Source organism: Vicia villosa, linkage group LG7 (genome assembly GCF_029867415.1).
Source record: "Vicia villosa cultivar HV-30 ecotype Madison, WI linkage group LG7, Vvil1.0, whole genome shotgun sequence".
Classification (NCBI taxonomy): Eukaryota; Viridiplantae; Streptophyta; class Magnoliopsida; order Fabales; family Fabaceae; genus Vicia; species Vicia villosa.
Genome location: NC_081186.1, coordinates 56424496 through 56442068, shown reverse-complemented (window position 1 = coordinate 56442068; position 17573 = coordinate 56424496). Strand labels below are relative to the sequence as shown.

General features: G+C 31.7%; 1 protein-coding gene across 1 annotated transcript; it reads left to right on the top strand.

Moving 5' to 3' along the window:
* Positions 1-11542: 11542 nt before the first annotated feature.
* LOC131620604 (nitrate reductase [NADH]-like) lies at positions 11543-17149 on the top strand. Its single transcript, XM_058891733.1, has 4 exons — positions 11543-12660; positions 12789-12929; positions 14666-14898; positions 15749-17149. Exons 1-4 carry the CDS (start codon positions 11691-11693, stop codon positions 17057-17059), a joined length of 2655 nt encoding a protein of 884 aa, XP_058747716.1. The 5' UTR covers positions 11543-11690; the 3' UTR covers positions 17060-17149.
* Positions 17150-17573: the final 424 nt, after the last annotated feature.

The window sequence follows — 17573 nt, the reverse complement described above, 5'->3', positions numbered from 1 at the left end:
CAATTATCAAAGAGGCGAATTGAAAGGAAATGGATTTTTATTGGAAATTAGAAGAACCTTAAAGTGTCGGCGGAAATCGATTACAACAGATTAATCTCTTGGAATTAGTTCTTCATGACCAAACATACAAAGCTCTTCCAAAATAAAATTGTGAATAATTAATATTTTAGCGCGGCTGAAAGCCTTATAAATCAAATAAGGGTTTTCACTTCTAACTCAATCCGGATCGAAAACATAAACCAGACCCATAAAGCGCCCCAAAACAACTTAATTTCTTAAGTCATACAGTTCAACGAATTATTGGGACTTATGCACTCAGAATCAGCTTTTGACTCCAACATGAAAGTTCTAGCTCTTTCTCTTAGCTTTTCAACGCATATCAGAATGCGTTAATCCGATTCTCGTAGCTTCAGTTATGATCCGAACAGTGGACATGTGTCAAATAACCGCTAAAGTTGAAAACAACAAACAAAAATGGATTAAAGGCAAACAAATACTTAATTCTAAAAACATAATAAAATAGTAAAATAAACAAAACTAGCTAGGGTAATATCTAAGCACAAACATAAGATAATGTGCATTAAAATGTACTGATCAAGAATAAAGATATAACATAAACTAAACACGAGAAAAATGACCAATATGATTGAATAACTAAAATGGTCATAACTCCATGATCAAAAGTAATACATATATGTCATAATAGAATAAAAATTCAATCCTAAGAAAAAGAGAACTTAGCTACTCTAAATGAAGGAAGCAATATAAAAGAAATAGAAGTTAAACAACATCAAATGATTTCTCAGTCCTCTAATGAAATTCATTTGAACTTGTCTTTAGTGTGTAAACCACTCTACTCTCCCTCACTAATGTTTCTATCATAAATTGAAAACTAAAACTATCTCCTTTTTTGACAGCCCATGCTCCCTATTTATAGATTTTCATTTTGTCTTCATTTAAAGAGCGAAGGATGCGCCGCTCGAAAAATTGGCTTTCTCTACACATAAGTCATACTTGTAAAATTACACTAATGATAACTATACTAGTAAGACCAATAAAGTCATAGTTGATTAACGTAGTGAATTTTAAATGGATTTTCCTCTTGTGTTCTCCTCCTTATATGGAAATTCTGACCCGCATTACATGAAAACAAATTAGAGGTAATTCAATGCAATTGATCTTGATTTCTATGACTTCTTAATGATGATTGGAAATTAGATTTGATTGTCCCATATAACATATCCTAATGTTGACTTATGCCAGACATGAGTCTACATAGCCATTTATGGTCCATTAGTTATTTTAGGTCGTAACGCTCAGTGTTTTAAAAACCAGACTGGTCATCAAATCGGTGAGGATACTAGGTCACTGGTTCATTGGTTGAACCACTGGGTCAGTGGTCGAACCGCATGATTAAATCGGATTAAACTGGATAACTCGGTTGAATAAAGCCGTCTCTATTGCACTACTATATATTTATTAAATCGGTCGAACCGGATGACTCACTCTCTAAAAAATATCAAAACACTTATAAAATTTTAAAATTTTCAAAATATCATAATTTCACATGTTTATTCTTTACACTCAAATTTTAAATATAATCATCACTCACAACAAAATATTACAAAATTTAAATTTAAATAAATTTTAAACGAGATCTATTGGAAACGGAGGAAAGGTTGTTCCAAATAAGGTTCAAATAAAGTCTAATTACATTTTAATTTTATTTATTTTTAAAAAAATCATGAAAACGACGTTGTTTTGTACAAAAAAAAAAGAGCAAGCATTTGAACCGCCGGTTTTCTAAAACCGCCGGTTCACAGGTTTTTTCCGGTTTTGACCGGTTCTCATCGGTTCAATAGCATACCTGGTCCAATAATCAGACCAGACCGGTGATCCCTCCGATTCTCAGTCCAACCGGTCCGACCGACCGGTTCGGTTCGGTTTTTAAAACACTGGTAACGCTTTTCTGGATAAATTACTTCAAGTTGGTTGAGCTCTATTGGATTTGGTTGACTCTAGTCCACTCCAAAATCCAGCCTAAGAGACCGGACATGTATACAACTTTTCAAGCATGAGTCGTGTAAGGGCAAAGGATATCACTAAAATCCTCCAAGAGAACGAACATGTACATAAACCTGAGAACGAACATGTACATAAACCTTCAAGCATGAGTTGTATAAGGATGAAGTCCTTCACTAAAATCCTTCCAGAAAACAATGTACAAAAGTTAACTGCAACCCACCTATGAACCATCTTCCATTGTGATTCGCTCAAAAAATTTGTCTTGTTTTGTAAGGGGAACTTTCTTCCAAGATTTGACTGATTGAGCAAAAATTGTCCGATGATTCGCTCAAAAAATTTGTCTTGTTTTGAAAGGGGAACTTTCTTCCAAGATTTGACTGATTGAGCAAAAATTGTCCGATGAATTTAGCTTGAATCTTGGCCTTCTATGTTCTTCAAGCTTTGGCTCCCTTGATCCATTTACATGGCACTTTAATTAATTTTCCTTTTGTTTTCTACTCATCATACCTATCATATTCAAATAATGGTAAATTAGGATCAAATCACAATGGTATGATATACTTATTATATTCATAAAATTAGGATTTTATGTGCCTCTTTGTGAGAAAGAAATTGAATAAGTGTGTAAAATCAATAACAATATTCAAATAAATTACACACTTATCAAATAACGATGATCATAACTTCAAAAATTAATATTAGTTTTTTTATTTGTTTGATAATATTAACTTCAGATGTATCTTATAAGTTCTTATACATTTGAAATAAAAAACTAACTCCTAGATGTGACCTACCTCCAAAAATAAAAAAGTCAAAAATAAATTAAATAAATTAGGTGGCATTACATAAAGTTCACAAAATCGATGGACAGCAAAATATTATAATGATAAATAATTTTTTTTAAAAAATAGAATTTTTTAAATTAAAAACATTAATATAAAATAATGTTATTAACAAATTTCATAACTTAATTAACCAATACTTTTTATTTTATTAACCAACTTTATTTTATTATCGAAAATTAATTTTAACATCTAAACGTTTATTAACCAACTTTCTAATTTCATTAACCAACATTTTATATTTTACTAACCAACTTTATTTTACTACTAAAACTATTTTTAATATCTTGACATTTATTAACTAACTTCATAATTTCATTAACCAACATTTAATATTTCATTAATCAACTTTGTTTTATTACTAAAAACTATTTTTAACATATGATCCTTTATTAACTAACTTCATAAATTTATTAACCAACATTTTACTTTTTATTAATCAATTTTATTTACTATTAAAATTTATTTTTAATATTTAGGCGTTTATTAACCAACTTCGCCATTTCATTAACCAACTTTTTATATTTCGTTACTTAATTTTTATTCACCACTAAAAATTGCTATTTATGAATAATGTTCACGAGTATTCACAGTAGTCAAATGTAAATATTTGGTGTGATTTTTGATGTCAAAATAACATTACACTTTGAATTTTATATAATATATTAAACAATAAAGAAATTTTGTTATTAAATTATGTAGTAATGATTAATTGGAATCTTGGAGGCATTTGACCGTAATTGCCTAACATTTATATTTTAAGAAATATATTTTTGGTGAGCAACATTGCTGTTGAATAAAACGTACTTTAGATCTTATTATTATTATTATTATTATTATTATTATTATTATTAAATTCAGAGGACTGCAACTTGTACGGATCAGAATTGATAGAAAATAGAAGATATTTACGAGGATTAAATAAAAAACATATTCATATTTTTTGGTAATTAACAAATTCATGTCGACAGATGCTATAATATTTTAGAAATCCTAATAGAGTTTATTCAAGCTTAGTTTAAGAACTTGAAGATGAGAGAATATTGAAACTTTCAAATAGAAAGACTATTATTTATTTACTTTTCACATAGAATATAAATACAAAATATAAGAAAAAAAATAATTTATTTTAGGGTCCTGCTAACAAGTGCCCCCGATGCACCGGATAAGAAGCATTAAATGAACTTTATTTGTATTTTTATTCTTTACAAAAAACTATAATTAAATATATTTAATTATTAAATTCACTCAAATTAACTCATTCACTCATTTTTTCTTTCCTACACTACAAAATTTATACACATGAAATTAAATTAAATGAAATTTGAGGTTAAAATATTACAATCTCATTTTAATATCATTATCATTACAATATGAGAATAATTTAAAAAGAACTAATAGTATTTCTTAAAATTAAAAATCAGTAGGTATTGGAAAGGATATATGCAGCAATAATTAACAACAATAAATATAATAATTTATAACGTCTCAATTTTTTTATGGTTTAGAAAATTTCAAATTTTTTTTGTTCTTAAATAACACTTTTTCTCTTAAATGACACATTTAATAAACTCTTTTTTTTTAAGAATATTAATAAATTCAAAATACAATTAATAATCCTTAACGAGTGCCTCGGGGCACTCGTTAGCATTGCCCTTTATTTTATTAAGACACAATAAAATCATATAATAATATTATTTAACACCTCCTCTTAAATTCACAATATATATATATATATATATATATATATATATATATATATATATATATATATATATATATATATATATATATATATATATATATATATATATATATGGTTTATTAATGGTCTTGTCCTTATAATCCCCATATCAAAAAGTGAGGAAGAGCTCGCCACTTTCACATGCATGATAAGAGGTGACTCTCAAGCACGTTCCCAATGACTAATGAAAATATCCCTGTCATAATTGATCAGTCTGAAATTTTGCTAATGGAATAACCATGCCTCTTATTATAAAGGGAGAAATTATCAATCACGTTCTCTAATTGTTCAAACCCAGACTTCATGTGGCCTTTATGATAGGAAAAAATTGTTGGCACCCTCGGGGAGACGATGCAACTATAAATTCCGAGTTAGGTTGATGTATTACTTATTCACATATTAGAAATCCAAAGAGATATTATTATTTTTATTTGAGAAAGAGTCACCTTTGTTGGACAAGTGACTTAAAGCACAAGAGAGGATGGTGAATTGTGCTATTCAAAATTTACAATAACATTTAAGGTTTTGTTACTTAAAAGAAGCATGGTGTCAATATTTTTAAGATCAAAATAAAAAGAGCATCGAAAAATAAAAATGATAAAGTAAATACTAGAAAATAAGAGATACGAGTTTAAAGAGATGAAACTAGAGAGTTATCCAAGTTCGTCTAAAAGTTGGCCAACTCATGTCCCTAAGAGATCTTCTTTAGAATTGATTATAAAATTTAACTTTTACATGTTATTCCCACAAATATTTGATACAAGCAGATCTAGAGATTTTACAATGGCTTGTCCCCCACCAAACAAAATTCACAGATCGAGATAATGAATCAATTAGAGATTTTACAGGCTGATCTCAATAAGCAAACAAAACTTTTTCGGCCTAAGTTCTAGAAAGAAACAAAAATTTTAAGACTGGATAATCTCAAGAAACAAACTCTATTTTTCAAGAGTATCACACTCTTGAAAGTATCAATAATGGCAAAACACTAATACGACTTCTTCCTCAAGTAGTTTTCACTCGCAAGGTGAAACTTTGATGAATAGGAATATATATATATATATATATATATATATATATATATATATATATATATATATATATATATATATATATATATATATATATATATATATATATATATAGAGAGAGAGAGAGAGAGAGAGAGAGAGAGAGAGAGAGAGAGAGAGAGAGAGAGAGAGAGAGAGAGAGAGAGAGAGAGAGAGAGAGAGAGAAAAATTCCAAAGAAATCGTGAAATTTAAAGTTCAAATGTGAAAAGAAAAGGAGAGGAACCTCCTTTATATAGGAGAAGAATTGGCTAAAAAAGGAAACGATCCATGGTCCGATTAATTCATCTAATTGATTAGGGCCTAATTCTAATCAATTAGATACCTCAAATAATCAACCATTTGCATCCATTTGGGAAAGTTTGGATAGAGAGTTGTTACCAATCAATGAGACGCTATCATAATCGATTATATAATCGATTTTCTTCTTCTAAACAATTAGCTTTGGGCTCTAATAGATTTGGTAGTTCAAAAAATTGTTTTTAATGAAGCTGGCAGTTTTCTAATAAATTGGCTAAGCTTAAAAATATTTTTAGGTGTTTTCCTCGTTAATAGGAGATCTTATAAAAAAATTTAAGTGTGTGTGTGATTTGCCTTAGTATCTTGGAGTTACTCTCTTACTTTTACAAGAATTTGGTCTCTCAGTTAGACACGACCATGCAATCTTTCTCACTTTCTATTTTTCATAGCTCTAAGGCTTTCAAGTCCCTTTGTCAAATATATTGATTATATAAGCACTTCAATGGAATCTTGAGTCTCCTAGTTGATGAGGCTTAATATGTCTTCAAGTTAATCACCTTCATCAAAGAGTTGGAAAGTTACTTCCATCGACTTCAACAAGCACTGGTGTTATCGTCCTTAAAACATTAAGAATGTTATCAACAGGATCATCATTTCCACGCCTTCAAGGGCATAGATCTGTAATCTCTATTTTACTCCCTACAAGTACAAATCGCACCCACTGTGGAGATAAATAAATTTGATCTGAACCACAACATTTTAAAGTGATTTCAATTAACCTTGTCGTCAATTGACAATGATGGCCATAAGGGTTACATTCATATTGGCGACTAAGAGGCCTAAGCGGAAACACATGTTGCTATGAAGGAACTACATTGCCAAAACCAAACCCTGTAAACTAGCATTCAGAAGATACAACAACAATGGGATAATGACAAGAAAGAAGTCAAAGAGGTGAAATAATTTTAATATTCTCTCATTGGTGACATTTAATGGAAAAAGTAATCCACAAGAGTACATTATCGTCATCAATACACATATGGAGATAATAGGCGTGACAGATTCTCTCAAATGCAAACTCCTTTCCAAAATACTAAAAGAGATGCTTGCACTCGTACTAAAAAATGTTTCCAACTATCAACACTTTCCCAAAAAAATTGATCCACAAGGTTTTGTGAGAGCCTTCCGAAATGGGCTCAAATCCGAAAATTTCAACGAGTCTCCTGCCTAGAAACTTGTCGACTCAATGGATGCAATAATGGTGTGGGTTGAGTGCTATGTCAAAGGAGAGGAAAGGAATATCAAGAAGATGTATAGAGATATGAAATAACAAAACAATGAAGGATATGAGTATTCCAATTAACATATAAATAACTCCTATCAACCGATCAAGGATAAGGGAACCTTCATACTCTACATGCCCCTGAACACTGGGTGAGAGAAAATATGTCAAGAAGTGTATCACACCAAGGCTATCTTAGAACTTCCAACCATTAATTTGAATGTGATGGGAAAGATCCCAATAAATAGTGGAAATATTATAAGGTCAACGATCATCAGACAGATGATTGCAATCAATTGAAAAAAGAGATAGATGAAATAATCATCAAACTCATATAAATAAAAATAGAGGTTAAAATATAACAAGAAAATTAACAAAAATATATAAAAATAGAGAGTCGAAGCTAGTTTAAGCAAATGGAAATGTTCTTAAGCCCTTTGGTCCATTGAAATTTTGAGTATATGACGATGATGAAAAATAGACATAGTCGAAGCTGCTTGATGCATATGGAGATGTTCTAACACCCTTTGGTGCCATTGGAATTTTGAGTATATGATGATGATGATGAAGTTGCAAGAAAGTAGTAAAATAAAGAATATAATATGATAGTTTAAGAATGAAAAAGGAAAGAAAATTCACACCTTTTTAGTTGACTAATAGTCAATTATGACCGTGATGTAATTGATCATGAAACAGTTAAGGTCATTATGTAATCATCTATGTGCAATTGGTAATCGGTTACTATAGTTTTTCAAACTGTAATAGATTACATTGGTGGGCATAACTTAATATTATGCGCACCTCTTTAACTAAACTTCCATAATCATTATGCACAGGAAACAATTGAGTACGAGGCATGTTTTTTAGGCTTTTAGAAACTTGGACTTATTTTCGTGTATTTTGGCCCATTTTTTTTTCCACCTAACTTTTATACTTACTCCATGAAGATTTAACTAAACAAAATCTTGTAAGAACTAGTAACTTAATTTGAGAAAAAAAATTATTTTATAGGACACAAAGTTAAAATAAAACAACCAGCATTTGTTAAATCGATGCAAGTTGCATTGAGCATCATCTAAACTCTATCAAAGTTTGAATCCTCGATTTTGAAGAGCTGCATAGCAAATTGCAAGCAAGAACTCTTGATTTTAGACAATCTCCAAATAGATAGATAATACATAAATGCACAAAATATTACGCTGGTGATTTGGAATAAATAAAAGGTTATGTGGACCAAGATAAACATAAACAAGTCTTACTAGAATTTGAGAGTTGCGGGAAGGGCACTAGCTAATGACCATCACAACGGGTATAAAGGAGAATTCTCAATGGATTTGAGAGAGATAAATCTCTTGAGAGAAAATCTTGTTTCAATTTTCCTAGATATTGAAAATGCTAATGTGAGAGATTTATATAATGTATGGATAGAGAGTGACTCATAAATTGTGACTCATACTTTACGCAATAATGAGTTAATCCTTTGGGGTCTATGTAATAGATAATTTAATTTCAAAAATTTACATGTGATTTAGAATATATGTATCTTCGAAACAGGAAACAATTGTGTAAACAAGTTAGCAAACCATATTGCAGATAAAATTTTGGCTAAGATGTCTGGTTAGAAAGGCTCGAGCCTGTTTGTGGCAGGGAGAGTTTTCTTGGTAAAATCAATAATTGAAGGTATGCTCAATCACACAATTACTATTTACTCCTTGTCGGTTTCTATTTTGAAAGATACTGAGAAAGCTGCGAGGAATTTCACCTGGATTGGTTCTACAGTCAAGAAAAAACTCTATGTGGAAGCTTGGCATAAAATGTGCAGGCCTAAAATTCATGGTGGTTTGGGGCTTTGATCTTTGTTAAGGCTTAATGATGCAGCAAATCTTAGGTTGGCCAGGGATCTCAAGAATATTGCAAAGCAGTGGGCTATCATTCTTAGAGCTAGAGTTTTCAAAATCTTTGGCACTATTAAATATAAAATCTTCTCCTCAATTTGGTCCTCTATTAAATCATAGTGGTATACTTTGAATCAACACTGTGCTTGTATTTTGGGCAATGGTTCTAATATCAATTCTTGGCTAGACAATTGGTGCGGGCCTCCTCTTGCTATGAACACATATATGGAATTCCTAAATTTGCATGGTATATCTATAAATTCTAGGGTATGTGATTTCATCAACAATAGAACCTGGATTATTCCCTCAATTTGGTCATATTTGTTTCCTTTACTAGAGCAAAAACTCAGCCTAAAGCTTCAATACAATTTGGAAATGGAGGATGCGTGCATCTGGCCTGCTTGCACATCCGGTAGCTTATCTCTTCAAGATGCATACAATTTCAAGAATCCATCATCTCCTCTTGTTTGGACCAAGGCTACTTGGAGAAAAGACTTACCTCCATCTAAATATATTTTTATCTGGAAGTTGATGCTGAATAAAATTGCCACTGATGAGAATTTGATTATAAGGGGCTTCAACATTGTTTCCATCTGCAGCCTCTGCATAATTTCTATTGAAACATCTCAACATCTTTTTTTACTGTCCTTTCTCAAAGAAAATCTAGTTTTGATTCACCAACCCGACACAACTGCAAAATTATCCTCAGGACTTGGATATTTGGTGGAATTTATGCTCCATGGACAAATCTGATCAGTGGACGATGCTCCTCATAGCGACGTCGATTTTCATTTTGTACGACATATGGGAGGCCACGGACAATGAGAGATTCAACAATGTGAAACCCAATTTGAAGCGCATCATTCAAAGAGTTAAAAACCTTCTTTTCATCTCAACCCATAACTCTTCTTCCAGCTCGACTGCTTCTCTTGATGACTTCAAGCTTTTGAAGGCGTTCAGTTTGGATTAGGCCTCCTAGAGCTCCCATCACCCAGGAGGTTTTGTGGCATCTTTCCAATTTGGGTTGGCTTAAATGTAATTGCGATGGTGCATATAATCACAATAACCTCTCTGCGGCTTGTAGAGGTTTGTTCAGAGATTATAGGAAAAATTTCCTCTTGGTGTTTGCGGATACGGTCCTCTAGTCGTCATCTTACTTAGCTAAATTCGTTGCGGATATTCGTGCCATGGAAATTTTTATTGAGAGAGGTTAGAGTAAACTTTGGTTTGAAACAAACCCACTTTTGGCGGTTCAAGCCTTTTCCAAACCTTCTTTAGTTCCTTGGCAGATCAAAGTCACTTGGATAAATTGTATAAATATTTTTGTTTCTAGACAGTTTTTTTATTTCACACATCTTCAAATAAGGTAACTCCTATGCCGATTTTTTAGCAAACATAAGTGTTTCTAGTATTTCTCTCATATTTTTTGATTCCATTCTTTTGGACATTAGGAAAAAATTTGTTCCTAATGGACTAAGAATGCCTAATTTTAAGTTTTTTAGCAAACCTAAGTAGTGTTTCTAGTAGTTCTCTCATATTTTTTGATTCCATTCTTTTGGACATTAGGAAAGAGTTTGTTCCTAATGGACTAAGCATGCCTAATTTTAGGTTCTCCTTTTGATGGGTATTGTTTTTGTCATAGTAATGTTTCCTTTTTTTAATATACAAGATTGCATTTAAAAAATTAGCAAACCGTATACATAACTTAATAGATTTTTTATGGTGGTTTCATTTTTTATTAAAAAATAATTCTTTTGAAACCACTTTGAATTCCTTCAATTTTTCTTAGGGCCTGTTTGGTAAGACCAAAAAAAGAGCATTTAGCTTTTCAATTCACATTAAATAAAAAAGTTCTGTTTGATAACGCTATTTTAGCTTTTAGCTTGTATCTTTTTTTATTAACTTTTAGTTTTTTTTCAAAAGCTATTTGAAGTAGCTTTTGAGCTTGTAGTTTTTATCTTGTGATTTTTTTTTCCGTTTATACCCTTATTATTTTAACAAATTATTATTACCCTTATTAATTAAAATGATTTTTTATGTTATTTTGTATCCATCAGCTAATAAAACAGCTAATTTACCAAACACTTATATTAGCTTATCAGCTATCAACTATCAGCTACCAGCTAATTTTATCAAAGGTTGGACTCTTAAACTTGCTACTTGTGTAATTATCAATTTTTTCTTTATAATTTAATTTTTGTTTAATTCAAAAAAATATTGCTTTAGTATTTTATAAATAGAAATCATTTAAAACAAAAAAGTATTGCAAAAATGCAATCTATTAGTAATCAAGTAAGAGAGTATAAATTTGTGTTTGACTTATACCCCCAAGACAAATTTTATTTTAAGTAAAATTTTTAAACAATATCTTGGTGCAATTTAGCCATACAAAATTTCTAATACTGAGGGCTATACTTGTAGTAAAACCAGACTGTCCTTCTTTCTCCCACTATATAAATCCCATCAAACCTCTCATTCAAATGACCAAATTCCTTTTCTCCACTGCCCCAAACCCAAACTGAGAAAGGAAGGAGGAAACAAAACAACTCACAAAAAACCCATAAAATAAATAAAAATATTTTTCTTTCTCCAAAATGGCTGCTTCAGTTGACAACCGTCAGTATCGCGGCCTAAACGGCGTCAGTGGCACCTTCAATCCAACCAACAACTTCATCCACGACTTGAAACCGGGATTTCCGGTAAACTTAGATCCCTTCAGCAGCGACGACGAAGAAGACCACGACGCCACATTGGAACTCCAAGAGCTCATACGAAAAACCAACGCGGAAGTCGAACCGTCAATCCTCGACCCACGCGACGAGGGAACCTTAGACAACTGGGTCACACGAAACGCTTCCATGGTGCGTCTCACAGGGAAACACCCCTTCAATTCAGAGCCACCACTCCCTCGTCTAATGCACCATGGTTTCATTACTCCGGTTCCAATCCACTATGTTCGAAACCACGGCGCTGTCCCGAAAGCCCGCTGGGAAGACTGGACGGTCGAGGTTACCGGGTTGGTTAAAAACCCAACCCGGTTCACCATGGACCGTTTAGTCCGCGAGTTTCCTAGCCGGGAGCTTCCGGTTACTCTAGTTTGCGCTGGTAACCGTCGGAAAGAACAGAACATGGTGAAACAAAGCGTTGGTTTTAACTGGGGTGCTGCAGCGGTTTCAAATTCAGTATGGCGCGGGGTTTCATTATGCAACCTCTTAAAACGCTGTGGGATCCAAGCCCGGTCGAAAGGCGCGGTTCATGTTTGTTTTTACGGTGCGGAGGATTTACCGGGTGGTGGTGGATCCAAATATGGGACTAGCATTAGGAGAGAAATTGCAATGGATCCTTCACGTGATGTTATTCTTGCTTACATGCAGAATGGTGAGGCTTTGGCGCCGGATCATGGGTTTCCGGTTCGGGTTATTATACCGGGTTTTATTGGTGGACGCATGGTGAAATGGCTTAAACGGATTGTGGTTACCTCTGATGAATGTGATGGGCATTATCATTATAAGGATAATAGAGTTCTTCCTTCTCATGTTGATGCAGAACAAGCCAATGAAGAAGGTAACTCTATCACCTGACATACTGAGACACATCTTTTTTCAGAAGTATTCGATGCTTCAGGGTTATAATTTAAATATAGTCTTAAAGTGTAGTTGCAGCAACCTTAATATTTATGTGTGTGGGTGCAGGTTGGTGGTTCAAGCCGGAATATATTATCAACGAGCTGAACATAAACTCGGTGATTACGACGCCGTGTCACGATGAGATCTTGCCGATAAACTCATGGACTACGCAGTTGCCTTATACACTGAAAGGTTATTCATATTCCGGTGAGTTCAATTTGAAGTTTTCATTAGACAGAATATTTTTGTTAGTTATGGAAAGCTTTGACTTATGGCGCAAGATTTGTGTTGACTGATAATTTCTTACTTGGAATATTTGTGATATTTTTTTTTGAGGGTTTGATTAGAGAGGGAATCTTGATTAAACACTTTCTTTTATTTAATTTAACTTTTGACAGATTCTCTATTTTAATTATATTGAATATGAACCACTAACTATACTTTTAAGTTTTTATCTGTCCCTGTCTAAACCATGGGTTTTAAACGTCATCATTAGATTGAGTAAAAGATTAACAAATATTTTATAGTAATTAATAAAAATGACAAGTGGATGTTTGGTTTGGCTTTTGAAAGGAATTAAAGCACTGTTAGAATTAATTTTAAGTGATTTTAAGATGTTTGTTTAGGTAAAAGTAGAATTGATTCTGTCTTCAGAATTGATTCTACTTGAAGCTAGAATTTGTAGCTTTTACTTTCAGAATTGATTCTGGATGTTTTTTACATTGAAATTTATTATTCAACTCACTTTTACATAAATGTATCCAAACATAAATCAATTCTTCTAAACTCAATTTTGATAAAATTAATTCTACCAAACTCAATTCTGCTAAAATCAATTTTGTCCACCGCCAATCCAAAAAGAAATACAAAATATACTTTAAAAATTAATAGGAAATAATATTTTCGAAAATAAAAGGGTAGAATAACTAAATTTAATAATAATAATAATAAATAGTAAATAAATAAAAAAAATTGTTCCGTTAAGCCAACTCAATTAATACTTGTAAATGAATACTACTAATATGTAACTTTCTTCTTTGTTTATCTTTAAAAAGAGAATTTCAACTATTAGTTATTTGACCATAAAGATTATATATATATATATATATATATATATATATATATATATATATATATATATATATATATATATATATATATATATATATATAAAATGGGTGATGCATTGACAGTGTAAAATAGTTTTACACTGTCATCCAATCACAACCATGTATCCAATTAAAGCCCTCTTTTATTTTAAATTTTTTTTAATGACATGGCAGATTTGTGGTTTTCTATTGGATGACAGTGTAAAACTATTTTACACTGTCAGTGCATATCCATTAAATTCATATATATATATATATATATATATATATATATATATATATATATATATATATATATATATATATATATATATATATATATATATATATATATATATATATATATATATATATATATATATATATATAAAATAATATTTTTTTTTATAAATAATACTCCTTATAATTTTATTTATAAAACATTTACTTTTTAAATATATTAAATAAGTAATATAATAATACAATGTGTAGATCAAGTATATAATATATCATAAAAATTCAATGAATCTAAAAGTAATTTTTTTCTTTTAAATAAAATCAAGGAGAATATATAAGTATTTTAATAAACACTCTTTTTGAGTCTTGAAATCAGATACGAACTTTGGTTAATTCTGGAACCCAACATGAATATTATGTTACTAAAAAAATACTTAATTAGGAATATTAATGTATGGTTGATCTTTCAAATTGCTAGAATACAGGAAGAAAACATCAAATTTTCCAACTTGTAATTTACTTTTTTGAAATAAACTTCCACTTGTAATTGTTAGGCAGCTACTTGAAAAGGAAGTGTTTTTATTGGCTTGAAAACTGACATTGATAATGTATTTATAGGGGGTGGAAGAAAAGTGACAAGAGTTGAAGTAACAATGGACGGTGGAGAAACATGGCACATATGCACATTGGACCACCCAGAAAAACCTACAAAATATGGCAAGTATTGGTGCTGGTGCTTTTGGTCTTTAGAAGTAGAGGTACTGGACCTTCTAGGGACCAAAGAAATTGCTGTTCGAGCTTGGGATGAGGCTCTTAACACCCAACCTGAAAACCTCATTTGGAATGTTATGGTAAATAATCTATCACTCACACATATATTAATATATTTATTGTTTAGAAAACAAGTTGATATATGAGAAAGAACAGAGAAATTTTCAATGAAAATGACCAACTGAGATATATAATAATCAATTAATCTCAATTTGCTCCTCAAGTATTGGATTTTTATTGGGAGAATTAAATACTGTGTGTCACCTTTTCACTTTGCTATCAGCATCACGATATCAAATTGCAATACTTCTATATAGTTTTCTTTCTCACATAACCAATTTGGACTTTGCTTTATAGATGATATTAAAACTCAATTTTGATATACTATTTGTATTAATATTATACAATTTTGATTAATTAAAGGCCACAAATCAGTGTGCTACAATTTGCAAACTGATGTCGGTACCTATTATTGGACCACTACATGGCAACATACTTTATATGAATATGTGGGCTTACTTCCATTGGGAAACTACTAGCCTAAAATGAACACCCTGTCTTTACTAATTTATAATCTTTTGTCACTTTCATTTAAAAATAGTACATAGCACATAGACATTTTAAAAACTACTGGCACTTACTATTTCCAATATTATACTGATTCTATTTATAATGTTTTTAAGGAAAAAATATATGCACAGACAACAATGTAAAATAGTTTTATACAGTCGATCAATAACGATCATATATTCTGGCAAATCATATTGAAAATTTTAAATAATTTATATGACATGGTGGAATGATATATTTTCATAATTACAGAGTAAAACTTTTTTACTGAGTAATATTTTAGTTATACTAGTGATATGATTATGTATTTTGTATTAGAATGAAATCTAATGAAGATTTTTTGGTGTTGGCAATTTACAGGGCATGATGAACAACTGTTGGTTTAGGGTGAAAACAAACGTGTGTAAGCCCCACAAAGGAGAAATTGGTATTGTGTTTGAGCACCCAACACAACCAGGCAACCAATCAGGTGGTTGGATGGCGAAAGAAAGACACTTAGAAAGATCACAAGAAACCAATCCAATTCTCAAAAAAAGTGTCTCTTCACCTTTCATGAACACAACCTCAAAAACATACTCCATCTCCGAAGTTAAAAAACACAAATCCCCCGATTCCGCATGGATCATCGTCCACGGCCATGTTTACGACTGCACCCGCTTCCTTAAAGACCACCCCGGCGGCTCGGATAGCATCCTCATTAATGCTGGTACCGATTGTACTGATGAATTCGAAGCTATTCACTCCGACAAAGCAAAAAAGTTGATAGAAGATTATCGAATTGGCGAGCTGGTTACTACTGGTTACACTTCAGATTCTTCCTCTCCAAATAACTCAATGCATGGAAACTCCGAATTCACACATCTTGCTCCTATTAAAGAAATCATGGCTCTTAACCCACGTGAGAAAATCCCATGCAAGCTCATTTCAAAAACCTCAATTTCACATGATGTAAGACTCTTCCGTTTCGCATTACCCTCGGAAGATCAATTATTGGGCTTACCCGTCGGGAAACACGTATTCTTATGTGTTTCGGTCGACGGGAAACTGATCATGCGAGCTTATACGCCAACGAGTAGCATTGACGAAATTGGATATTTTGAATTAGTTGTCAAAATCTACTTCAAAAACGTGCACCCCAAGTTTCCTAATGGTGGACTCATGTCACAATATTTGGACTCCCTTGCCATTGGATCAACAGTGGAAGTAAAAGGCCCGGTAGGCCACATTGAGTATCTTGGTAGAGGAAACGTTATGGTTCATGGGAAACCAAGGTTTGCGAAAAAGCTAGCATTTTTTGCGGGCGGAACCGGGATCACGCCGGTGTATCAAGTGGCGAATGCGATTTTGAAGGATGCCACTGATCGAACTGAAATGCATGTCGTTTACGCGAACCGGACGGAGGATGATATATTGTTGAGGGAAGAGTTGGATGAATGGGCAAAGATTTATAGTGATAGGTTTAAGATTTGGTATGTTGTGGAAAATGCAAAAGAAGGGTGGGAATATAGTGTGGGATTCATCACGGAGAATATCATGAGGGAGCATGTTCCATTGGCTGGGGAGGATACTTTGGCATTGGCTTGTGGGCCACCTCCCATGATTCAGTTTGCTGTGCAACCAAATTTGGAGAAGATGGGGTATGATATTAAGAAGGATTTGCTTGTGTTTTAGATGTGAAATTGTGTATGGTGTAAGTGTTTTTATTATGTGCAAGTGTATGAATCAGTTGATATTATTGGTATGGAGTATTGTTTATTTATATTCTTTGATGTAGTTATAGGTAGTCAAGATTCTTTGACTATTATGTAATGTAAATACAAGTTATATATCGAATTTCCATTTTCCCTGCACAAATATAAGCAGAGCATGCAGATTCTTCTTTATGAAATTTTAACATTTTACAAACAATTAATCATAATTTTCTTAATTAAAAAATAAAAATAAATTTTCTCTCATGTGTTATCACTATTATCCTATGATTTTAGTTAAAAAAGAAATTAAATTTAAAATTTTGATTTAAATTAAATTTATCGATTATTTCTAAGAATACAGGTATAAGTGCGTTCCTATGCAGTGGTGGAGTCAGGAATTTTAAATGCAAAATAAATAAATTAATTAGACTGGGTCATTGGTTATTCATCTGTTTTAGTTTTCACATTTTATTTTTATTAATTTTGTCTTTGGT